The 24,319-nt window shown below is 51.5% G+C and overlaps 2 protein-coding genes across 2 annotated transcripts in view; both read right to left on the bottom strand.

Moving 5' to 3' along the window:
* Tmem9 (transmembrane protein 9) overlaps window positions 1-24,319 on the bottom strand; it is a 678,246-nt gene that overhangs the window by 289,660 nt on the left and 364,267 nt on the right. The window lies entirely within an intron of this gene.
* On the bottom strand, window positions 417-23,297 carry Csrp1 (cysteine and glycine rich protein 1). The gene is made up of 6 exons (XM_052200651.1): window positions 23,181-23,297; window positions 12,943-13,055; window positions 7,495-7,663; window positions 5,871-6,000; window positions 1,947-2,040; window positions 417-1,524 (listed from the first exon to the last, which is right to left on the bottom strand). Exons 2-6 carry the CDS (start codon window positions 13,052-13,054, stop codon window positions 1,448-1,450), a joined length of 582 nt encoding a protein of 193 aa, XP_052056611.1. The 5' UTR covers window position 13,055; window positions 23,181-23,297; the 3' UTR covers window positions 417-1,447.

The raw sequence follows: 24,319 nt of genomic DNA, 5'->3' as shown, positions 1-24,319 counted from the left end.
CAGTTGGCTGCTTCTCCCCAGTATCACACACACACACACACACACTTCCAAAAAGTGAGATTTCTGGAGCTGATACAGAAATTTCCTCCGGCTGAGCTCTTTACAAGGGGCTTTCCAAAAAACTGCAAGTGCTGAACACATTGTTAGGACCTAACGGAGCCTTTCAAAAGCCAAGTCCACAAAAAGTCATCCCCACATCCTGAGATAGGGATAGAGGGCCAACAGGGTGAGGCCTTCGGTCATTTGGTTCCCTTAGAATCAGTCCTATAAAGTAAACAGACCATAGAAAGTCCCAGAGTGCTTCTCTGAGGTTCATTTCTACTAGGCCTACTAGGCCTTGCTGCAGTTGTTCTGGTCCAATCCAGCCCTGGCTCGAGGGTGTGGCAGGTCCCCCACAGACAGACAGGAAAGCAGAGTTCAGTTCTAAATTGCTTTATTCATCAGATGATAAATCAGCTTCAACAGCCCATGCCTACAGCCCTTGCAGCAAATAACTGTACACAGCCCTGTCCCTTCAGTCTCAGGGAGCATGGAGGCCCTTCTCCCCTCTGCTGCTGACCTTGGGGTGTGGGTGGGATGGGCAAGGTAATGATGGTTACTAGAGAAAGGAGGGGTGAAAAAAGAAGGGTCTGGGTTGGAGAGGAGTGAGGACTGGGGGTTCAGAGGAACGCCCAGGAGTGGCTAGAACACAGCTCTACCTTGAGCTATGCTGAAACAGAAACTGTCCATCCCAACCACCAGACCCAAGGTTAGAACTAGAATTGACCACTCCAAGATCTGGACCACCGATAAATGTAGTTGTTCAAGGTATTCATTAGGATCTCCCTCGCCCATCAAACAGGGAACTTGACGCCTAAGGAGGTCAGGTAACCTTTAGACTTTGGGGTCCTCTGATCCGGCTTGTTCTCCGTTGCTAAGTGAAAAGATACTATTTGCACATTCAAAGGCAAGAGGGCAGAGAAAGCACTCTTTCCAATGGCCTCACACCCAGCCTCCTACCCAGAGGAGGCTCTCTGGGATCCAACAAACCACAACCCGCCCTAGCCCAGTTCTGGTCCTGCCTCCCTGCCCCAGGTCTCCTGTGTTGCTCTCTTGGGCTCTAAAGATGTTGGATCAGGTGGCCAGTAGAGGGTGGACATTCAGTCCAGAAACAGAGTCTGTGGGGGTGAGGTGTGGGGAGAGGGACCTGGTCTCTGGAAAGGGTGACTAGACAGATGTCTCCTAAAGGTAATGGTATCCAATGCCAGGCAGGAGGAAGCCCTTGGTGGGGAGAAGCTCAGGCAAACCCCTAAACCGAAAGAAGCCAGAAACCCGAGTCCAAGGCATTAGTGATGTGCGGCATGGCTGAGTGAGGGGGGAGGACCCTGGAGGTGTCCACGGCTTCTGGGAATGGACTGCTAATGAAAAGCTCAGGAGTAGGCAGGGTGCGCAGGCCACGGCGGCAGCCTCACTCTGAGTGAACCAAGGCTCCAGCTCCTTGTCCAAAGCCAAAACCTTTGGGCCCAAAGTTTTTGGCATAGCATCCTGCAGAGAGGAGAGAAGGGTGAAGATGTATTCCCATCCCCAGAGTAGCCCCTCCTCCTCCCACTCCTTCTGCCTGGTCTCTGGAAGGCAATCCACCGGTGCCAGCCTCCCTGTCTCCATGTACTCCTAGCCTCAAGAGTGAGGAGAACCATTTCCCCTTTATTTCAATGAGGAAGTAAATTGTTTGCTGACAAACACTGCACGGGCATTAAGATACTAGGCTCCACCCTTATCCCTGCCCTGTGTTCCATTTGATTCTGGCCAAGTCTCATTCTCCTTCCTCTTCTGGTTTCCCCATTGTGTCACGAAGAGGCCACCCTGGCCCTTGGATTGGAAGGCAAGGGGTTGGTTCATTTAGCGACAGCACAGTCACTTGGTCTCCAGTTCCCTCCAGCCTCTGGTCTTCAGAGAGAAGTACCCACCTTTGCAGTAGATCTCACCATCCTTGTCTGCCAGGGTGGTCGACTCAAGGCCTTTGCCACACTTGGCGCAGCGGAAGCAGGACTTGTGCCAGGACTAGATAAGAACGGAAATGGTTAACATCACTGCCAGCAACTAAGGGACTCCACCCCAGCCCACCATTAGATGCCAGCGTGGACAGACATTTTGCAAGTCAGGTAGGGGTAACAGGGATGCTAGGAGAATGTGGCCCAGACGTAGAGGGAACAGGCCAGGCACCAAGTGCACACCAGTGATATGTCACCATGGACATGATGTGCTACCATGACTCCCTGCTTAGTGGCTCCAGCTGCACCACAGAAGAGGGTTACATCCTACCCGGGTAGCTGCAACTCCCACAGGCTGCCAGGCAAGCCTTCTCCATACCATTCTGCCTGTGACACTGGGATAGCTCTGGATTTATCTCGGCTCTACCACATGCTATTTGAATGGCTGCCCTGATGTCCTCCCAGGAGACCTCTCTGCTTATCTTGCGGAGTGGAGATGAGGATTTCATGTTAAAATGGCTGATGCACAACCATGGAACAGGCATCTCTCACTGCAATTGTCCTGGCCCAGCCCAGCCTCTGAGGCAGTCTTAGTTCCTTGGCTAGGCAGCTGGCAGAATCCAATGGCTTCCTCAGAGTCAAGTGCGTGCATGGGGCCAGGCATGGATGAAACCCGGAGTCAAATCTGTATGGCTTATGAAAGGAGGATAGGTCTGTCTACTGAACTCAATACAAAGCCACGGAAGGGGGGCTGGAGAGATGGCTCATTGGTTAAGAGCACTGACTGCTCTTCCAAAGGTCCTGAGATCAAATCCCAGCAACCACATGGTGGCTTACAACCATCCGTACTGAGATCTGATGCCCTCCTCTTGTGTGTCTGAAGACAGCTACAGTGTACTTAACATATAATAAATAAATCTTTAAAAAAGAGAGAGAGAGAGAAAGCCACAGAAGGTGTCTTTGTGATTCCAAGAGGTGCCCTAAGGCAGCATGAGGCAAAAGGCTTCTCAAGAGAGGCAGGACTCAAGTTTGTACATGCCATTCACACACACACACAGCTACACACTACCAGCACAACTCAACAACCAACTCCCATCAGCAACAGTTGAACAAGCAGAGGTGATGTGAACCCGGAAGAGGCTGGCAGTGTTCAGCTGGGACAACAAAACAACGCCACGTCAGGCCCGTGAGTTCCTCAGCGTAGCCACCAATGCAGGGGTTGGAAGGCAGGAAAAGAAAAGCAGCTGGGTCCTTCAGATTTCCTGGCCACTGGACCTCACTCCTCAGCTCCTCATGTGCCCAAAAGACAGCAGCAGGGGGCCGAGATGGGGTGGACAAATCATCTTAATTATCCTTCGGGGCAAACCTCTCGTAGAGCAGAAGCCGCTACCCCAGCACTCCGGACTGGACGAAGACTGCTACACACCGGCCACCCAGAGGGCCGTCCCATGCTTTCTAGGCACCGCTGAAATAAGCTTGGTGACTTTGTCCATTTGCCCAACAATGAAGGGCACACTGTGTTCCTTAGGGCTCCCTAAGGGGACTTCTTCTTCCCTTTTCCCATTGAACTCAAAATGGTCTTACTCTACTCCCCAGGACAACTATCTTATTTTATTTTATTTTATTATTTTATTTTATTTTATTTTCAAGACAGGGTTTCTATCTGTAGCCTTGGCTGCCCTGGAACTCACTCTGTAGACCAGACTGCCCTCAAACTCAGACATCCACCTCCCGAGCACTGGGATTAAAGGCATTTGCTGCCACCACTGCCAGGCCTCGTGCACTCTCTGCCCTATGCCATGGAACCAGGGATTCCTGGGTATTTCTTTCATAATTTCCTATTTTCCTAGGCAAAGGGAAAAGATGACGACTTCTGATATTAACATTTCTTCCCTTTTTCCTCCTTTTGGGGAGTTCAGTCTGAGCTCACAGGCATGTGTGGCCATGACTGACTCCCGTTTTCATGTCATGTAAGGTGGGACAATGCCCACTACACGTGTATTCCTCATATGACCGTAAAAACGTTTTGTATGTCAGAGACGGTCATGGTTGTACCTCATCGTGGCCCCACTCCTTGGCCCACAGTCCGCATAACTGATGCTCAGGAAGGCTGCCCACGAATAAATGGCGAAACCAAGATTCAAGCAGATTTCCAGAGGGCCGAGGCAGTTCACCACCACGTGGGCTTAACAACCCTTTCCTGTCCTTGCGAGATTAGAAATGTTTTCAAAGGATTTAAGTGGCCCGCTGTCAAGTCGTCAGTAAGAGGCAGGGCTTCAGAATCAGGCAAGCCTGGCTGGGCCCCTGGATTGCTTCCTAGCTAGAAGATGTGGGCAGATTGTTCCTTCCTTGCTCTGTGTGATGGGGATGATCTCAGCCGCAGTGAAGAGGTCACTATGCTCCAGACTCGGCCCAAGCATCCATTCCCGTTCCACACTCCTGACCCATTCCTCAAGACCAAAGGCCTTCAAAGCCATGAGCTAAACTAAAAAGGAGCTGGTCATGGGCTCCACTACCATGGGTCCATTGGCTTGCTGTCTGAGCGTGGCCAAATCACTCATTCAGCCCAGGCCTCTAGAAAGGATCCAGATGTCCTCTCTGACCACACTGCTTCAGGGTATGTGTTCTGTGATCTGCTGACTCTTAGTCTAAGACTGCAAACTCCTAGGGCAATGCCTGAATATCAAGGAAATGATCTCTGAGCTATTTGGACAGTTGGTTGGCCAGGGTGATTGATTCTCACTGAGCCCCGTTAGTGAGACTGGGAACCAGAAGCTATTATCAGAAATAGCACGAGGACAGGGTAGGCAAAGGAATTATAAATAATGTGGAAAACCCTTCCAGCAGGCCGACAGAACCTCAACCAAGAAAACCTCTGTCCTCATGGTTATATGAGTGCATTTCTGGCAGAATGCATCCCATAAAACAAAATATGTATTTCGTGATGGTTTATAATTGTATTTTGTAAGGGTAAAATGTATTTCTGGAACCAAAACTCCTAAAATCTGATTAAAGCTGTGAGTCTTCATCTTAAAAAGGGAAACCCTCTTAGTTGTATTTATTTATCTTTTATGTGTATGAGTACACTGTAGCTGCCTTCAGACACACCAGAAGAGGGCATCGGATCCCATTACAGATGGTTGTGAGCCACCATGTGGTTGCTGGGAATTGAACTCAGGACCTCTGGAACAGCAGACAGTGCTCTTAACCAGTAAGCTATCTCTCCAGCCTGAGAAGCTCTCTCAGAAAACCCAGCCATGTAGTTCTTCTTTTCTGGGGACAGAATCATCAAAGCTAAGGCCACCATGGCCTCTTAGATCCCAAAACTCAATGAATTGACAACACAGCACACCTTTAATTCCAGCACTTAGAGAGGCAGAGATAGGTGAATCTCTATGAGTTTGAGGCCAGCCTGGTTCTAGGACAGCCAGGGACTCACAGAGAAAGCCTCTGTCAGAGAGAGAGAGAGAGAGAGAGAGAGAGAGAGAGAGAGAGAGAGAGAGAGAAACAGAGAGACAGAGACAGAGAGACAGAGAGAGAGAGGGAAGGAGGGAAGGAGGGAGAGAAAGAGAGAGAGAAAGAGAGAGGAAAAAAACCCAGCCATGAATGTTAGGGGGGTGGTCCCTTCAATATCCACCTACATTCCTAGCCTTAGCCATGCCCTACAAAGTGACCAAGACAATCTCTGGCACTGGGGATGGTACAGTTCATGGCTTAGGTGCGTTCTCTAGGATCTGGACAAGCAACCCACAGGAACAGGTCACTCAGCTCTGGAAGGAGGTAAGTGCCGGCTCCGGCTGCTGCCTGGGGCGGATCTAGAGTCATGCATCACACAGCTCTGCAGTTCGCACTTCTGAATCGCACCTCCTCTTCCCTCCCTCATGCTCAGCAGAGTCTTACCTTCCCAGCACCAATCACCTTCTCCGCAGCATAGACTGCCTGGCCACATCGGGGACAGCGCTCAGAGCCGCCAATCTTCTGGGCAAACTTAGATGCATTGGGGTTGGTGGTGGGCCTGTGTCCAGGGGCTCTAGATGAAGAAGTACATGTGGCAAGCTGACTGACAGTGCAGGGGTGGAGAGAACCCTTTCCTCTCTTGCCGGGGACAGATGGGGGCCATTAGAGCTAAGGCCACCATGTCCTCTGAGATCCCAAAGCTCAATGAATTGGCAACAGAGCACAATTTTGTCATCACCTAGTTAAAGCCTCAAGAATCATTAGCACATCATTTGCCAAGAACCCCACCCCCCCCCCCCCGCGCGCGCGCGCACGCACACACACACACACACACACACACACACACACACACATTTCTGTAGATCATCTGTCATTAGATTCTTTCCAGGAGAGATCTGCTGACAGAGCATTCTCATTAGGGCAATGACCTTGGCTGAAATCTGGTGAGTCTTTATCATTCCGTTCACTTCCCCAGTGCAGAGACAATGGCCAGGCTGACAGCCACCCTTTCCCAGCAGCTCATAAGCCAGAGATGACTGAGGGTGACAGTGGGGAGAGCCAACGACACCCTGAGTCATGGTCCAGGAAAGGAACCTACTTCCCCTGAGCAGGGGTGAAGGGTAGTGGGGAATGACACTCTGAATTTTCAATTAAAATGAAGAAATTGGATCATCACTCTTAGGGCCCCTTCCAGCTCTGACACTTGTAAAAATCTAGGCTGAGTGTTGGAAGCAGAGTTCCCACTTGGTCCCCAGCTGTCCCAGCGGTGCTACACAGGGACCTACTCTGTGGCTTCCTTCCATGAATTCTTATTTTATTTGTTCATTTTTGTTTGCTTTTGATCTCTCTCTCTCTCTCTCTCTCTCTCTCTCTCTCTCTCTCTCTCTCTCTGTGTGTGTGTGTGTGTGTGTGTGTGTGTGCGTGTGTGTGTGTGTGTGTGTGTAAGGTGAACATGCATGTGTGAGGCCAGAGGTCAACATTAGGAATCTTCTTTTAATCTCAGCACTTGGGAGGCAGAGGCAAGTGGATTTCTGAGTTCGAGGCCAGCCTGGTCTACAGAGTGAGTTCCAGGAGAGCCAGGGCTACACAGAGAAACCCTGTCTCAAAAAAAAAAAAAAAGGAATCTTCTTAACTCCTCTCCACCTTGTTTTCTGAGAATTTGGCTAGACCAGCTGACTGCCAAGTCCCAGGTATCCTCCTGTCTCAACACTGGGTCTGTAAGTCCACATTGCCAGTACCCAATCTTCACATTGGGTGCCTGGGATTAAACTTGGGCCCTGGTGTTTGTTTATGTGGCAAGGACTTTACCAAGTGATCCCTTTCCCCAGCCTGGTTTGGGATTTTATTTAGACAGTCTCTATTTGTAACTCAGGTTGACCTTGAACTCAAGATCTTCTAGGTTCACCCTCCCTAGGATGACAGGCACAGGCCACTATGCATCCCTCTCCCTTTTAAATCAGTGGCTTCCCAGACCTTCCACTGTTTAACCAAAGGTGTTTCACAGGTATCCATTTCAGGAACATGGCAAGAAGAACTCAAGAAAGGGTAGAGAGGGTCTTGTACTCACTCCTCATGCTTGATGCCCAGAGACTCCCCCTTGTCCGTGCTCAGCGTGCCTGCGCCCTGCCCGTAGCCGTAGCCTTTTGGCCCATACTTCTTGCCGTAACATGACTTGCAATAGATCTCTTCTCCATGCACTGCCACAGTGGTGCTGTCCAGATTCTTCTTGCAAACCACTGGGGAGGAGACAGGGGAATGGTGAGATACAGCTAGGGGCCTCCCAGGAGTGACTCATACAGAAAAGGAGACCAGCAGGGCGGCCAGTGAGCTGACTTCCAGGAATATCTGACTCTAGGTGGTCAAGGCCTGGCCTCCTGGAATCTGGGGGTGTTTCCCTCAAACCTCTGTACGCTGGTACCTCTCCAAGTCTCAGTGTGCCCCAAGGTTCAGAAGCCACAGCCCAGGCAGACCTGAGCCACAGGACACCAGATGGAGCTTTTCATTCTAACTTTAATAGAGAGACCATGTGTCCCAATAGGAGAGGAAACAGAGGGGCAGAAAGGAGCACAGGGTTTTCCTGCCTCTGGCAGCTGCATAGAAAGAACACATCTGGGGGTGTTATTACAGCAGGAGCAGGAATGCAGGCGAAGTGATACACCCCAAAAAGAAATGGTATGTGGATAAGATGTCCATCACGGTGGGTTTGAAGGGAGAAAGATGCAAGTCAGATTAATCAGAACTCGAGTAGTTTCTAGTCTCGGAAGTCACTGAACCACGGGGAGAAGAGGGGCTGGACACAAGGAAGGATGTTCTGAGTCAGAGCGTTGGAGAGGCAGGGATGGAGGAAGCTAGAAAACCTTCAAGCCGTGAACACTTTCCTGTTAATCTCACAGTGCACAGTGCCAGATATTCAACATACAAGGCCTGTGAAGAGTCTGGAACCAGATCCTGGCTGTCCATTCCCTCTAGGTGGCTGGGACAAACCAGTCTGCCTTTCCAGGCTCTGTGTCCTCATTTATGAGTGTGGGTAATCTCATTGGCCCTAAAAGGCACTTAGGAAAATCAAGTGAGCTCTCAGGTGTGCCGTGCCTAGCTCAATACCCTTCGCACACAAGGTTCACAATAACTGTCAGCTACTCATACTAGCATCGTGTGCAGGTGGCACTATGAGAGAGAGCCTCTGCTTCCATCCTGCCTCCTACATCTCCCAGGGGACTCAACTTAACATCCCCTGAATACTGGAGTTGAGTCTGCCCAACTGAACAGCATCAGAGAATGACCGCTTTGAAGCTGGCCATCTGCAGACACCAAGAAAGAGGCCAAACTCCCTTACAAGTTGTCATTCTTTGCCTTTAAAGGACCAGCCCCTCCCCCAGTTCTTTATGGGCCCCAGGTTGGGGACTTCAGGCTAAATAAGGACCCTCTTATCCAGGACTTGAGATCTCTGCCTCATTCCAGCACACTTAGCCACCCAAATAAGGAACCTCCCACCACCTCCCCTGGGGCTTGGCTCCCGGGAACAGTAAGGCCAAGCAGAGAACAACAGGCCAAGGCTCCAACATTCCCTTCTAGGGAGGGAAGTCAGGAACTAGCCCAGTCAGGAACTGTTTCCCTTAGACCTACTTAGAATCAGGAATTCCAAAATCGCAAAGGGAAGGCTGAAAACAGAGATAGCAGCGGTTTAGGAGGAAAAGACTTCTTTTTGGCGGGTATATCCAGCAAAGGCTTAGGATCTTGACACTGGAGACACCCACCAGGGCCTACAAGCACAAGCCTGTAAATGGTGCCCCCCTATATACTGGTCAAGACTGCCTGCTTCTTTCTACATTACCTTGGTTTTCTCAGAGGTTATAGTCCTATCCACTATAATCCCATCATAGCCTCCTCCCCCTCAAGTAATGATAGTAGGGGTTTTCTTGTAGAGTGGCCCAAAAACCTTGGCCAATGGAAATTTTGAATACATCCTTCATTCAAGGAAGATGAATAAATGTCTACCAAATCGGGTTACGGCAAAACAGAAACAAACAAACCAAAAACCCTAGGTTAGTAAAGTGCATTGTTTGGAAACTGTTTCCAGATGCTACCTGGCTCCAGGCTCTTTGGGAACATGGAAAAGAGGCACCCACTCACCACACACAAAGATGGAGTGTAACCGCCTCTGGAAGGAAAACCAAGACCCACAAAAAAACACTCAGGGTCATGGAGTCTTCCAGAAGCAAGAGCAGGCCAGATCCCAATCCTGGTTTTCTGCCAGGCTGTGTCTCTTCCAAGAAGCAGAAAGTAAAAACTGACCTTAAGTCAGGGTATTGGAGGCGCATGCCTTTAATCCTAGCACTTGGGAGGCAGAGGCAGGCAGATTTCTGAGTTCGAGACCAGCCTGGTCTACAAAGTGAGTTCCAGGACAGCCAGGGCTACACAGAGAAACCCTGTCTCTGGGGAAAAAAAAAAGAAGAAGAAAAAGAAAGAAAACTGACCTTAAGCCTTAACCTGGGGGTCAGAGTGTGTCTGGGGTTTCTCTGGGTCTCTCCTACGCTCGCAGAGTCTGGGAACAGCTTAGGAACACCATGGACTTCAGTTTCACTGGCTTCCAGCACAGGGCTGACTAAGACAGACAGGCCTTTCTTGTCCACAGAAATGGCTGCCTCAGCCCAGCTCACCCCAAGAAGGACCTGGTTGCAACTCAGGGTTGGACACACCACCTCAGGGAAAGGCGCCTAGAGGCCTGAACTCAAGCTGTACCTATCACCTACTTGCTGTCTAGGGGGAAGAGGCGTCTTTCTCTACTGCATTGGAGGGGGAAGAGTGGAGGTGAAGGCAGGCTTACTGTAGGCTTCTCACCTCAGGCCAAACCCTGGAAGCCGAGTCTCTCTTATCTTTCCTATTGTACCATCCTGGCTTCCTCATACCTATCCTAAACCTCCAGAAAAGTATATACAGGGTGACAAACTGAGTTGAATTATGACCAAAGTTTGGAACTAACAGACCTTCTTTTAAGGACCTATCCTAGCTAACAAAATGGCCCCGACTACCATACAGGCCAGAACCTGCTGGCCTTTCCCGTCCTGAGGAGGAAAAGCGCTTTGATTCTATGAATGCAAGGCAGACATATCAACCAGCTGAATGGAAGAGTGATGCTCCTCCCAGTCCTGACCAAGTCTCGGGTGAGATCCCATCATGCACTGGTGCTGTCTGGGGTACTAGGGATAAGACAGCGGGCATATAATCCCAGCATGCCTGGAGCACAGGACTCCTGATCAGCCCAGAGCTCTGACCCCTGGAAACTACACAGGCCCAAGTCAACACACACACACACACACACACACACACACATCCCGTAGGGCAGTGGTTCTCAGTCTTCCTAATGCTGCGACCCTTTAACACAGCTTCTCATGTTGTGGTGACCCCAATCATAGCATTATTTTCGTTGCTACTTCATAACTATAATTTTACTATGGCTATGAATCATCATGCAAATATATGTGTTTTGCAAAGGTCTGTGAAAGGGTTGTTGGACACCCCTCCTCCCCACTCCCCATCATACTCCCACCTCCCACCGCTCCATCACCACTCCCCACCCCCACCCCATGCCCACCCCCACCCCCACCAAAGGTCTGCATCCCTAAAGTAACAGCCGTCTAGCAGCCTCTCCTCAACCTGGTTTTCTGCAATTGCTTCTAATCCCTGACACCTCCTCACACCCTGCCCCAAGCCCTGCCCCTTCCTTTCCTGGCCACCCCCTGAATTCCTGACCTCCATCCACGCCTGACCAGAAGCTAGCCCTCCACATTAAGACTTTAGCAGGAGCTCTGGACACAGCTGGTCCCTTTCAGTCAGTGATTAGGAAACATTTGAGAGCAGAGGAGGAGCCTTTCAGGCCCAGAAGTCCAGACCCCCTTCCCAACTGGCACCAAGCTGTCTCTTATTCCCTCTGGGGACGGGGGTGGGGTAGGATAAAGGCCCCTCCTTGATGAGCTGCAGAGGACCAGCCGCTGCTGTCTGCCGCCTCCTAGGCAGGCTGGAAGCCAGCGGAGCTCCACAAAAGCTTGTCGTCTCCTCATTCATCACGAGAACCCTAGGACTGGCCAGCCGGGCCTGCTGGGCAGAGTGGGAACCTCTGCTGCCCCGTGCTGGGTGGCGTCAGGCTGGCCTGCTTGGCCACAGGAGATGTGACTGTCAGGTGAACACACACAGGTGCGCTCTCTGGAATGCACTCCAGATCAAACCAGAGGGGCTGAGCTCTTGGCTACTGATCCTGGGTCACAGATGGGCTGGGACTTCAGCTCCCGTGAGCTCTCCTAAGCTCCTTCTTGCCGTGGGGCCTTTATCAATGAGCATGTGTGAGTTTCTGTATTTACTGAACACACACTGCTTTGTGCTTCTTGTTTTACAAACTCCTTTCCCTTCAGTTCTCACAGTAACCCTAGGCAGTATTGAACTTGTCCATCACCACACAAACATTAGTAAATTATAATCCCAGCCCTGATCAGACTGGCTCTGAGGACCGAGGCTTAACCAAGGCATCCTATTGCCTGCTGTCAGGCCTACCTTCCAGAAAACAGCTGCTACACCAGACTTCCGCTCTGGCCACAAAGAACAAATCATTTAAGAATTGAGGAGAGGGACTGGAGAGATGGCTCAGCAGTTAAGACCACTGACTGTTCTTCCAGAGGTCCTGAGTTCAATTCCCAGCAACCACATGGTGGCTCACAACCATCTGAAATATGACCCGATGCCCGCTTCTGGTGTGTCTGAAGAGAGCTACAGTGTACTCATGCATTAAATGAATAAATAAATCTTTTTTTTTAAAGGAATTGAGGAGAGGCTTCTCCAGGTCTCCACTTTCAGGACGCATCACCCAATCCAGGTAGCAGCCATGACAGCATCAGAGGGACACGGCTCCTGGGTTAAGCCGGCCTCGCTCAGTCGCTCTGCGCCCTCTGCATGGTTGTCCATACCATCGAGGTGCTGGACAGGCTCACACTGGATCATTGGGAGCAGAGAGCAGCGGACTTGGAGCTCCTCCTCCTACATAGGAGATGGATGGGTGGGAAGAGAGCCCTGCTGCCCCTGGGCCCAACAAGGGGCTGCGTGAGAGACTTCATCTTCCCCCTCTCTGACCTTCACCAAGGCGAGGGGTAACTGGAAGGCTAGTGAGACTTTGGGTGGAAAGCGTCTCTCTCAGAGATGATAGGAGAGTGGCAGGAACAAAGCGACAGTGGAAAGTTTTCCTGAGTGAGCCTTTCCAGCTTGGCTCTCAGCCCCGCCCCTCCCCCACCCTCGCACACACCCCGGCCACCCCCTCCAGCTCCAGCCAGTTCACCCCTCAGAAAACAGCTTCTGAAGGGAACAAAGAGGCCCTTAAGTGTTTCCCTCCCCAGCTGTGCTTCGGCCAAATGTCAAGCTGTTTACATCCCCAGGGACCAGTTCCCTGGGGTGTCGACAGGACAGGCAGAGCTCGCAGGGGCAGTCCTGTCCAGGTCCCCTGGCAGCAGCAGCAGGCCGGGGCAGTACTCACTGCACAGGAAGCAGGATTTATGGAAGCTGTTGCCCTCGCACTGGACCTCCTCGGCAAAGTAGACTGTCTTCTGGCACACCCCACATTTCTTGCCTCCTCCCCAGTTTGGCATTCTAGGAAAAAAAACACACACAAAAGTGAGAATGGGGTTCACACACAGGGAGATGAAAACACACACTGCCCACGGCAAGGAGGCCTCGCAGGGGAGGGCCAGCTCTGGAGAGAACTTCTGACTTGTTCTTTTTTTTTTTTTTTTTTTTTTTTTTTTTTTGGTTTTTTGGATTTGGTTTTTTTTGAGACAGGGTTTCTCTGTGTAGCCCTGGCTGTACTGGAACTCACTCTGTAGACCAGGCTGGCCTTGAACTCAGAAATTCGCCTGCCTCTGCCTCCCAGAGTGCTGGGATTACAGGCGTGCACCGCCCTTGTTGTTGTTGTTGTTTTGTTTTGTTTTGTTTTTGTTTTTTTGGTCTGACTTGTTCTTAAGAGCATTCTCCAGCTGCTTCTGGCAAGTGTGAGTGTGTGTGTGTGTGTGTGTGCGCTCATGTGTGTGTGTGCTCATGTGTGTGTGTATGTGTGTGTATGTATGTGTGCGTGCGAGCAAGGGCTAGTGCATGCATGTGTATGTATGTGTGTGTGCATGTGTGAGAATGTGTGGGTATGTATGTGCTCACGTGTGTGGGTATGTGGGTGTGTATAAGTGTATGTGCATGTGTGTGTGTGTGTGTGCATGTGTGCATGTGTGTGTGCATGTGTGTGTGTGGGTCCTCCCCATGTGTGTATTGGGGGTCCTCCCTCTCCTACGTCATCCTATTTGCTGGGGAGCTGCTATTAATTAGTCCTATGCTCCACACCCTATATGAAAAGATCCTAAGTAAGATACAAGGTTTACAAACAGTATCCAGGCGCAGTGAGCTAGCTGGACCAGGCGGTCACCAGAGTACATCACAGAATGGCTCCAAAGAGGCGGACCAGCCAGAGTCTGTCAATCTTAAAGCAGTGCCAAGTTCACAAGTAGGCAAAACTCAGACTGTCAAAGGATGGACACCTGGGAGGGTGGAAGGCAGAGTACCCAGAAGGCACGAGGGAAGGACCATCACAATCCACTGGCTGAGTCATTGGCTCTAACAGAGAAAGGAACAGGGTAAGGTTGATCTGCTGGGAGAGTGCCAAAGCGCAAATGCGGAATGAATTTATAGTCCCAGCTGGCACACACAATCTAGGTATTTTATTTACAAACCGTAAGCCTCGACTGGGCAGGCCTGGAGCCACACTAACTTCTTCCCCAGCTGTAAAGTCCCTTGTTACTTGCTGTTTCTCCTGGCCACGTGCTCGTGATCCATCTCCTCTCATGGTGGCCTCTTCCACCTCCGCCCTCTACTGCTGGACCCATGGGCGCCTCCTCTATAATAGCTATTCTTTGAACCACACACGGGCACTCTACATTCTCTGGTATATAAGATAGGTGGCGGGGGAAGGGTTAAGTCCCGCCTGTGTCAACAAAAGCTGAGACACATTTGAGACCAGTCTGAGCTACATAATGAAAGAATTCGTCTTCAAAGTCAAAAGCAAGCCAGATATGGTAGAAGAGACTATACCACCTCCCCCACCTCATCCCTCCACCCCTTTATCTCTCTCACTCACCACCCCTCCATCCCCCACCCCCCCCACCACACTCTGAAGATGAGACAGTGTCTCAACCAAAGATAATAAAAACAAACAAAAAGATTTAAAACAACACAAGAGGTGGGCACACAGGGCATTGTTCTCAAGTGCTACAAAGCAAGATTTGGGGGTACCATCTGAGTCTCCGGGCCAGCCTGCCCAGGCCTGGGATTAAAGAAAGGCATTGGCTGAGCCTTGGACTCTCCATTTAAAAAGCACTCCAGGTGATCCCAAGCAGGTAGGTTAGGCTAACTTGGAAATGTTCCAGGTGTTGGTTCAGAGCTGTGGTCCTGATGCCAGACAGTTCAGTCTGGGCTTTGATCCTGCCTCTCACTCGCAGTGTGACCCTGGACAAGGGATTTGGCCTTTCCAGACCTTCATTTCTGCATCTCGAAAATGGGGCTGAAACTAAACATGGATTACTTCCAGGGACCAGAGGAAGTTGAGATGTCTGACACACAGTAAGTGTTCCACAATTATAAAACACAAGCCAGCACCTGTAGGACAGACAGCTGATCTCACTTGCCAGTGGCAAAGGGACTTAGAGGATGTCAGATGTCCTTAAGTGGATGGCCTGCTACTTTCCTGTCCCCCAACAAATAAAGCACTGAAGCAGCAGATGACCCTCAGAGCTCTTCTGACAGAAGGCTCCGAAAGGAAGATATGCTCTTGAAGGCTCACTCAATGGAGGACATAAGATGGGTGTGAAGGAGGCTGAGGACAGTGAGTAGACACGGGGTGCTAGGGAAGGGAAAGAATTGGAGACGCAAGAGTTTGTTGTCAAAGAGCCAAAGGAATTCAGTGAGAAAGCGCCCCAAATCTGCATCATGGAGTCCCCATGCCCTTGTATAGCACCCGACACACAGGTATATGAATGGGTATCAAGAGAGCGGGGATGGGGGTGGGGATGGGGGTGGGGGTGGGGTGGGGGTGGCTTTAAAAGCTCAGATGACTCTGGGTCAGATGTATCTCTGCAGCACCTGGGATCTAGAAGTGGGACCCAGTAAACATATGCAGGCTAAGAAGCCAACCTAAGTGCTGGTGATGCCGGCTCCCTTCCCTGATTACTGAGACCAAACAACACCATGTCAAAAGGCGCAAAGTGTTGTTGGAACAGGAGAGATATGTGTTCACCCCCTCATCCTGAAAGCTGGGGTTCCGTCTAGCCCCAGTCTCCTGCATTCTTACCTATCTATTGCCATCTCCATGCAGAGTCCCATATATGTTTGTAAAAGAACAAAGATGGGGGCTCTTCCCTCTTCCCTAGTGTGTCCTGTTCTGCTCCCCTTTCCTTACTCACTCACCCCAAGGCTGTATACCATGTCCTTTAGGTTCTCCGGCCCTACGGCACCTTACCCGTTCTCTCCCCAGACCCTCCACTTGCCGGGTTGCCTCGCCTACACCCAGCAAGCCTGGCCACCCCCAGAAGAATATGTCTGCTACATACATTAGTCTCATTTTGAGCCATGACACGTGGCCAGGGCCTAACCTAGTTATATGCGGTTGGTTGTGTGTGAGAACATAGGATAGGAATTCCTGGGAGGTCTGGAGGAAAAAAGTTATCCTATCTTTTGAGAGACCTTCCTTGGAGCGAGTGCCCTCTGCCCCCACCCTAAGCAAGGAGCTAAGAGCAAGGGGCAGCCAGCCCAAAATAGAACTGAAAGAGTTCTATTAAGTAAACCGAGTCTTGATTGATATCATTGAACAACCAGCTTAAGCCAAATCTTCTCAGTGTACTTCTAAATGCTAGTTACACAAACAACGACCTCTTTTTATTTACTGTTATGTCACTCACGTGATGGTCGCGTAAGTGGTATGCAGAGTGACCCGACACATCCTAGTCCATCCCCACACGGTCGCTCTCAGCTTTCTCACACAGCCTTCCTCCCACGGCCCCCAGAAACCAAGGGATGCCCTGTCGACGCCAATGCACATCAGAACTCTGCAGACCTCAGCTTGTTTGACCTCAGCTGGTGTCTGACCCCACAGACCGGAAGCTGTCAATTTAGAGTCTGTTCACTCCTGACAGCCCAGCCCAACATGAAGGGAGCCTCAGACCATGACTTCCTAAAGAGCCAGGAGGATGCAGACGAGGCTGGGGGTGCCACCTCCTACAGAAGACCTGGAGAGACCATCACTGGCTGCTCCTGTACACTTTCCCTCAGTCTAGGACTGACCCCAGCTCCATGAGCCCACACATCCTGCAGGCAGCTTCCCCTGCCTGCCGATGACCTCTCTGCCTCCTCAGATAACCTTGGGGTCAGTCCCCACCCCAGCCTCTCATGGCCCCTTTAGCCTCTTTCCGTCCTGAGGACTCCAGGGCTTAACTGTACTTGCTGACAAGACTCAGCTGCAAGCCTATGTAAGGGAAATGCAATTCAGCAAGAAAAGCACACACACACACACACACACACACACACACACACACACACGTCACCATCTAACTGACAGCCATCCCTGCCTCTTCCTTGTTCTGGGAATCCAGGTTCTATAGCAGAGGATAGATCAGGCAGCTGTCCTCTGAGGGTGGGGAATATATGCCCAGTTTGCAGATAAAGAAAACCAAGTCCAGAGAGGCTGGGCAACCAGTTCATAGCACCACAGGTGCAGGAGGCAGAACCAGATTCTAAGAAAGATCCAAACGTTTCTGTCCTCGGTGACCCCAGTCATCAGGTTATGGACAGAGCATGCTCAAGGGTTGCTGCATGGGGTGGCTGCGTAGTTCATCAAGTGGGTTCTCCTCTAGGACTTTCTCCTTCCTGTGCAACTCCGTAAAGCACTAGGGAACACGCTCATGTCCCTAGGGACACCCGCTAAGGGAGGAACAGTCCCTTGGCCACGTGGTGGGAAGCCGGTCCAAGCAGCGTTTTGTTCAGACACAGAGCCCTTCTCCCGCTGGGGGAGACCCACAGCGCCATACAGGCTTCTCCTTGTTCTCCCTGGCACTGTGTCAGGGCCTCATACCCAGCGGGGCTCCAGGGAGTCAGGAACATGGTGGGGGTGGGAGATGGATGAAACCCAAGGGCCTGCCAGTGCAGGGGGTCTGCTCGGGATGTCCCTTGGCTGGGCCATTCCTTGAGCTGGGAATCTGGTTGGAACTCCAGAGGTTCCCAGAGAGAAAACATTAACAGGGTCACTGGCAGGACGCATGCTCTGTCCTCTCTGCCCAGACGACGATGACCCTTCAGGGGCCAGGATGCGGATGGTCCCAGCTGGAGGGGTCTGACTGTGGCCACCTCCTTCCAGAGTGAGGCGATGCGTGCTCCTTACCCCCCCCCCTTTCTGCCTCTTCTTGCCAACAGTCAAACTCCGCCTGTGGGGAAGCTGGATTGCCTTAAAAGGAAGGCTGTTCTTAGTCAGCCAAAGGCTGAGAGGGATGTTGGGTGGTTCATTCTCAATTGCCTTCCTAGTTCTGAGGTACAGACCTCCAGGAGGCCGTGCCCAGTGCTTAGGAAATTGGAGCTGGGGTTAAATAGTGCAGTGCACCTCCTGCCTGTGCCACTTCTCAGCTTCATCTGTTTATCCCTAAACGGAGCACTCCTCTATGCTGATGCCTTGATGAGTACAGACAGTAGGACTACCCCGGAGAGGCCGTGTCTCTGGCTGCCACCTACAGCGTAGGCCAGTCAGACGTGGGGACAGATGCCTGACCACTTTCCTTCCCGACTGATCTATGTCTGGAAGAAGTCTAGTTCTCCAGTCGTCCCCCCCCCACAACACCCCCTCACCTGTGACTCTGGGTGGGGGGGCTAGATCTTTCTTCAGACTTTCTGGTACGAGGCTCTAGGTGAACAAATCATTACTGCTGAGCAAAGGCGCACATGCGTACAACGCCAGCACTTGGGGAGTAGAGGCAGGAGGATTACCATTGAGGCTAGGACAGGTAAGAGCTTCTCAGGGCTCACTACTGTCTTCTGCATTGCGTTTTCCACAGAGGGTTCATTCACGCGGCCCTTGATCCCTTTGGGACTTGCTGACTCTGTTCTGTTTGTCCTACTTAACTGTCTTGATAATCTCAAAAAGAGAATAAAATCTGAATTTTCTGTCGAGTGGCTGGATACAGCCCATCAGCTATTTACTTGAACCACCCAGATCCTCAGGACTAGGTCGAGGCAGGAAAGCAACGGCCGCCCTCTTCAGACAGATGAACCCAGGTCTGCTGCTCAGCCTAGCTGGCCCATGCCCAGCTATACAAAGGCGTCTTAGAAGGATACAAGATGGCGACCTTTATAGCAGTAGAGGATCGGGTGGGCATGGGGCAGGCATGGGGCAGACTCTCATCCTCATCCTAAACCTGATAGAAATGATGGATTCAGTTGGTCATGTTTCAGGTCAAAAGAATCATCCGGGTTCTAAGCCTGCCAGTCACCCATGTGCAAGAAGGGCCTGCCTCGGCCAACACTTGACAAGCCACCTCACATCTCTCTCCAGTGGAAAAACCCCATCTCTCCCACTCCATAATCCCTGTTCCCTCAGGTGAAAGAGGCCTTGTCGGGTTCAGGGCACAAGTCCCCACCTTCTTGGTCTGGTAGAGACCTGTCAGGTATTTATCTGGGTAGAACTGAGCTGCTAGAAGTTCCCTGAGCTCTCTGAAATCTGCCAGGTAGAAGAGAGTATTGTCAACCTTTCCAACCCCGAGGCAGTCTCTTCCACGCCCCCCATGTCTCCATCCACACCCCCAAGCCCAGATCGCAGCCAGGGCAGAGCCGGAGGGAAGGAGAGAAGGTGTCGAAAGTTCAGAGCTCATGGAGCCGGCATCTCAGGCGTGACACTTGAGCTCCCAAGGAGCAGACCTACCCTGAAGGAAAAGGTCCCGGGTAGAAAAGAGGCTCCCCCAAAATGAGCTCAGTCTCAACTTTACAGGTCCCCCAAAAGCGACTTCATTAGTCCTTTGCATGTGGTTCCCCTCAAAAGTCAGTCAGACCTCCCTGAGCAGCCATTTCTCCAGGTCCCACGTCCCCCAGAACTTGGCTGTACCTGAGATCTTGTCTCCCACCTCCACCCCCAGGACCCCCACTCCCCATCCCCCGCTCTCTAACCTTGGGGTTCAGAAATCTGATTCCCATGTGTGCAGATGGAAACAGGGACACCTAACTAGATGCAGACTCTACGACTGGGCCGCATCCATTTCTAGACTTCCCTAAGTATTTCTAAATGAGTACAAGAAACCTTATAATTAAGTTATGATCACATTGAATCTGCTCTTTGTCTGGACTGACGCTGAGCAGAGCCAGCTGTTTGTGCCCTGTGTTGAACAGAAAGGTCTGAATGATTTTGATTAATTTTTTAAAGGGAGGGGGGGAAAGGGTAGCCTTAGCCTTGTAAATGATGGCTCACAGCTGACATCTCAGAAAGACAGCCCATGTACCCCTCACAGGAAGGATACCCAGACCCCCTGGGGTGGGGACAGGCTCGCGGGCCAGGCTGCACTGCAGCTGTGGGCCTTCTATTTCTTCCTCAGGCGCACTAGAAATGCCAGAGTCTGGAAACACTAGCTGCCTCGTATTTACACACTTTACCATACATGGGAATTACTCCACACTGACGTCAGACAAATTCCTGGGGAGCTACGTAAGCCCACGCCATGTCATTACCATATACAATCCTAACAACTGGAAACAGTAGGTGAGACGCCTGTCAGGACTCAGGCTGCTGCCTCTAGTTCTGCAAGCAGCAGCTCTTACAGAGGGCCCCCACGCTGGCTGCCTCTTTTCCAGAATTTTTTTTTTCTTTCCTGAAAACATGACTCCAAAGCACAGACACGGTGGGATGAGAAAGTCTGTCTGGGAAGTGACTTGTGGGACTCCCTGGACCCTCAGGTGGGTCCCATCAAGTGGGACAAAAGTCTGTCTGGGAAGTGACTTGTGGGCTCCCTGGACCCTCAGCCACCCTCAGATTGGGAACCTGGAGGTCAGACAAAGTAAGCATGACCCCTTCCATTGGTAAGGGAATGGGTACCCATTCCAAAGGGTAAAGCCATTGAAGCCCTACCTGCTTGTTTTGTTTTGTTTTGTTGTTTGTTTTTTGGATTTTTTGGATTTTTCGAGACAGGGTTTCTCTGTGTAGCCCTGGCTGTCCTGGAACTCACACTGTAGACCAGGCTGGCCTCGAACTCAGAAATCCGCCTGCCTCTGCTTCCCAGAGTGCTGGGATTACAGGACAGGCATGCACCACCACCACTATCAGCTTTTAAATATCCGTCACCACAGAGTGGTCTTCAGCAATGACTCCATTTCCTTAGGTGACCAGGAATGCGGAAGTGTGAAGGAGGCAAGATAAGCCGCCGCCGGCGAGAGGTGGGAGCAGAGGCGTGGTGTTTGAGCAGCAGCTCCTCAGAACCAGCTGCAATCTTACTCCTCACCACCTCTGAGCATCTCCATCTGTAGCAACACCAGCCCCTTCTCAGAATAGACAACACAGGTGGAGGATCTGCTCCGGCTGGCAGGCCGCAAGCGCAGACATTTGTTACTGTATAATCTCCTGGAAAGACCATCGAAATCAGTCTGGTGCCTCTAAGTATTTGCCAATGTGCCTGCTTAATGCCTAACAGCTGAATGGGCGGGGCAGGGGCTTTTTGTCTCTAGCGTCTCTTGGACCTAATTCATGCCTCCTTGGGTCTTCTAGCAAGTCAGCTTTGCCCAGTGAGCCCTGCTTGCATAAATAAACCTTAGGGGCCCACCAGAAAGCCTCTCCCAGCTTGCTTTCTCCACCAGGAAACCCACAGTGAATAAAAACTTGTAAACACTAAAGTTACAGGAAAACTAGTTGGTAATTCTTTACGACTCCATTCATTCACTCAGCGTTTGAATGTTGACTGGTTGTTGTTTTAGATATTAGTCCAGGCTAGCCCCCCAACTTGTGATCCTCCCACTATCGTCTCCCAAGTACCAGGATTGCAAGCACGTGCCACCATAGCTAGCTTCAATCACCCATTGCTAATTTACCATCGATCAAGCGCCAACATTACCCTCAGCCTGCAACTCTGACACACTAAGGACTGACTGGTTCTGGAGTCTGTGAGTTACTAAAGAAAACACCTGGACCTAGAAGGCCGGTGCTAGGGTTGGCCAGGGGCAGCTTCCTCACATTTTCTCAGCAGGTAGTCACAGAGCTGGAGACCCTGCCCTTCAGATTCTCTCCAACAACCTCCCAAATCCCTCAGCATTTGAGCCTTGGGCACGGTTCTCCTCTCTACCTCCTCAGGCCAACACCACACCCTCTGCAGGATAAACTTCCTTCCCTGACTGATGGCCCCGCCCCGGATATCCTTGCCAAGGCAAAGGGTCTCTCTGCGCAGTGCCAAGCTGGATTCTCCAGCGATGCCTAGGCAGTGCCCAGATGAGCCTCTCCCCCACATAGTGGCCTGGCTTCCTACGCAGAGGCCTGGGGAGAGGATCAGAAGGCAGGGAGGGAGGCTTTAGGACCCAGTCCTGAAGGAAAGCCCCAACCTAGCTCAGAAATAACAGTGCTAACAGCTCCAGTCTGCTGTGCTTCTGCAAGAGGAAAGCAGGACTCCAGGGCTAGTGTGTGTGTGTGTGTGTGTGTGTGTGTGTGTGTGTGTGTAATATATGCTCCAAGTACTGACCCAGAAGAAAACTGAGCTGTCACTTGTTGGCGGCCATCTGTGTATTAAGTATCAAATCTGAGCTGAAACTCAGTCGGCTTGCCTTTCAGAAACCCTGTCACCAAGATTCCAGAGTATGTCCCATGATAAATGTTCCACCAAAGGCAAATGGACAGCTTGCACGCGCAGTAATGGTGTCCCAGAGCAGTGCCCTGTCAGGGTGGGGAAGGGCCTGTCCATTCATTCACCTCAGGAAGCAAGAAGTAGGTGGGATGGTCCTGAGATCAAGTAAATTGCTCCCAGGCTAGACCCTTGCCCTGACGGATCACAACGGTACAGGAGCAGAAACATGCAGAACAGACCCAGACCTGCGCCACTTCGATGAAACACCTGTCACATAACAGCTTGTTGGGTGACACTGCACCGTGCATAAATGTGCTCACTCTCGGCCCGTTCTGCTCCCCAGATTTCCTGAAACGGTCCCTACTGGCTCTTTGAGATCTCAGTACTCCTCACCTAACACCAAGACTTTCCATCTGGTTCTTTCGGGGGAAAAAAAGAAAACTCATTCTGGGGCTACCAAGCCAGAAGCACTACCCCTCCCACTCGCAGGCACTTTCTCTCAAAAAGAGAGAGAGAGGAAGGGGTGGCACGGATGTCCTCATCCCTCAGCCTCACAATGAGTGTCAGTGGCCCACAGAATCGCTGATTGTTCTGCAGGACCTGCAGGCGGTGGGGGGAGCAGGGTCACCCTGGGTCTAGAGCACGCGAAAGTCAGCTGCCCTGGGAGCCCCGGGATGGGGAGGACCCAGCCTTTTCAGGAAAGGGAAGCACTACCGGGCTAACTCTGGCCACTTCTCACCACCTTCCTCCTGGGATCACTTTTCCTACAAACTTTTCTTGCAAGCGACAGGGCTACGACAGGACCTGAAAAACCAATGGGCGCAGGGTGCGTCCCATGTGCTCGGCAGTTGCGGGGGACCCGAGGCGGACGACCCTGGGGCGCACTCACCTGGCAGCTGCAGGAAGGCGCGCGGGCGACAGCACTCCGGGAAGCGGTGGCTGGCTGCGACGGCGTGCGCGCCGTTTTGTTTCCCCCTCCCGGAAGGCGTTCCCGCGCCACGCCAACCAGTAGGCTTTGCACACTGCACCACAACAGGGCTGATGTCACGGAGAAGCTGTCCCTTCCCCCCACCCAAAACCCAGGCGGGGCCCGGAGTCCAGGCGTGGCTGCCGTCCCTGCTGTGGCTTCTCTATGCACCTTGTGGCGATCTCGGGGCGGAGGAAGGGGGGCGGGGGAGAGAGGGGAATCCTTACATTGGGGATGCGGGGTGGGGTTAAGAGGTTCCCGGTCTACCTCGAGGGAAAGCGGAGACCTAACTGTTAGATCAGACTAGAGATAAACTTGGGCCCCCTAGGGAAGAGAGCGGGAAAATTTAGGTCCTTAAATTTTCGGGTCCCGATGGCACAATGTAAAGGGGACTAACTTGCACTCCAGAGTAAGACAAGTAAGGTCCTACTTCCTGTGACTGACTTCAGCCAGATAGCTGGTTTCAGGTTACTCTGTAAAAGGGCTGTGTGCCACCGAGACAGGGAGGGACATGATTAGGGATGAGACCCTGTAAGACCCAGGAGCCCCTAGCCTCGCTGCCCTCCTCCAGGGGTTCTTGTCCCTCTGCTTCTCCCATCTCCCTAACACCCATAAGAGATCATTCTACCAGCTCCTAAGTGGACCTTTCTCTGGGCTAACCTACAGAATGACAGACACAGGCTCAGGCCACCGAAAACTGCCTCCGCGGTGGTTACCAGTATGTGTTACTAGGCCCAACCACAGAGCTGCCTGTTCAGTAACTCAGTCCTAGAGGTTAACTGCTGCTCCTGGACTCAGTGCGTGACAGGAAGCAAAGACTTCAAAGGGAAGGCTCATTTTCACCAGAGGTATAAACAGCTCCAAGCAAGAAGCACCCTGTAACCTTGGACCTAACTAAATGAAGGATTCAAAAGAAAAACTATGTTCCCAGTAACGGGGTTCAGGGAGGGCGTTAGAGCCTCAAAGGAGGCCCTCTTCTATTTTATACAATAATCATTGTTATTAGTTGTGTTTTGTAAAGTTGTTTTGTTTGACACAGAGGCTCACTGTGTAGCCCTGGC

The sequence above is a fragment of the Apodemus sylvaticus genome, chromosome 12 (genome assembly GCF_947179515.1).
Source record: "Apodemus sylvaticus chromosome 12, mApoSyl1.1, whole genome shotgun sequence".
Lineage (NCBI taxonomy): Eukaryota > Metazoa > Chordata > Mammalia > Rodentia > Muridae > Apodemus > Apodemus sylvaticus.
The sequence above is the reverse complement of the archived record's forward strand: the minus strand, read 5'-3'. Positions and strand labels throughout refer to the sequence as shown.

Bases quoted from the DNA above. Each gene is read 5' to 3' on its own strand.
- Csrp1 (XM_052200651.1), bottom strand. From the start codon at position 13,054: ATGCCAAACTGGGGAGGAGGCAAGAAATGTGGGGTGTGCCAGAAGACA. The intron at 7,664-12,942 runs GTGAGTACTGCC...TCTCCTCCCCAG, and splicing joins TAAATCCTGCTTCCTGTGCA to TGGTTTGCAAGAAGAATCTG. The intron at 6,001-7,494 runs GTGAGTACAAGA...TTCTTCATCTAG, and splicing joins CTGGGCATCAAGCATGAGGA to AGCCCCTGGACACAGGCCCA.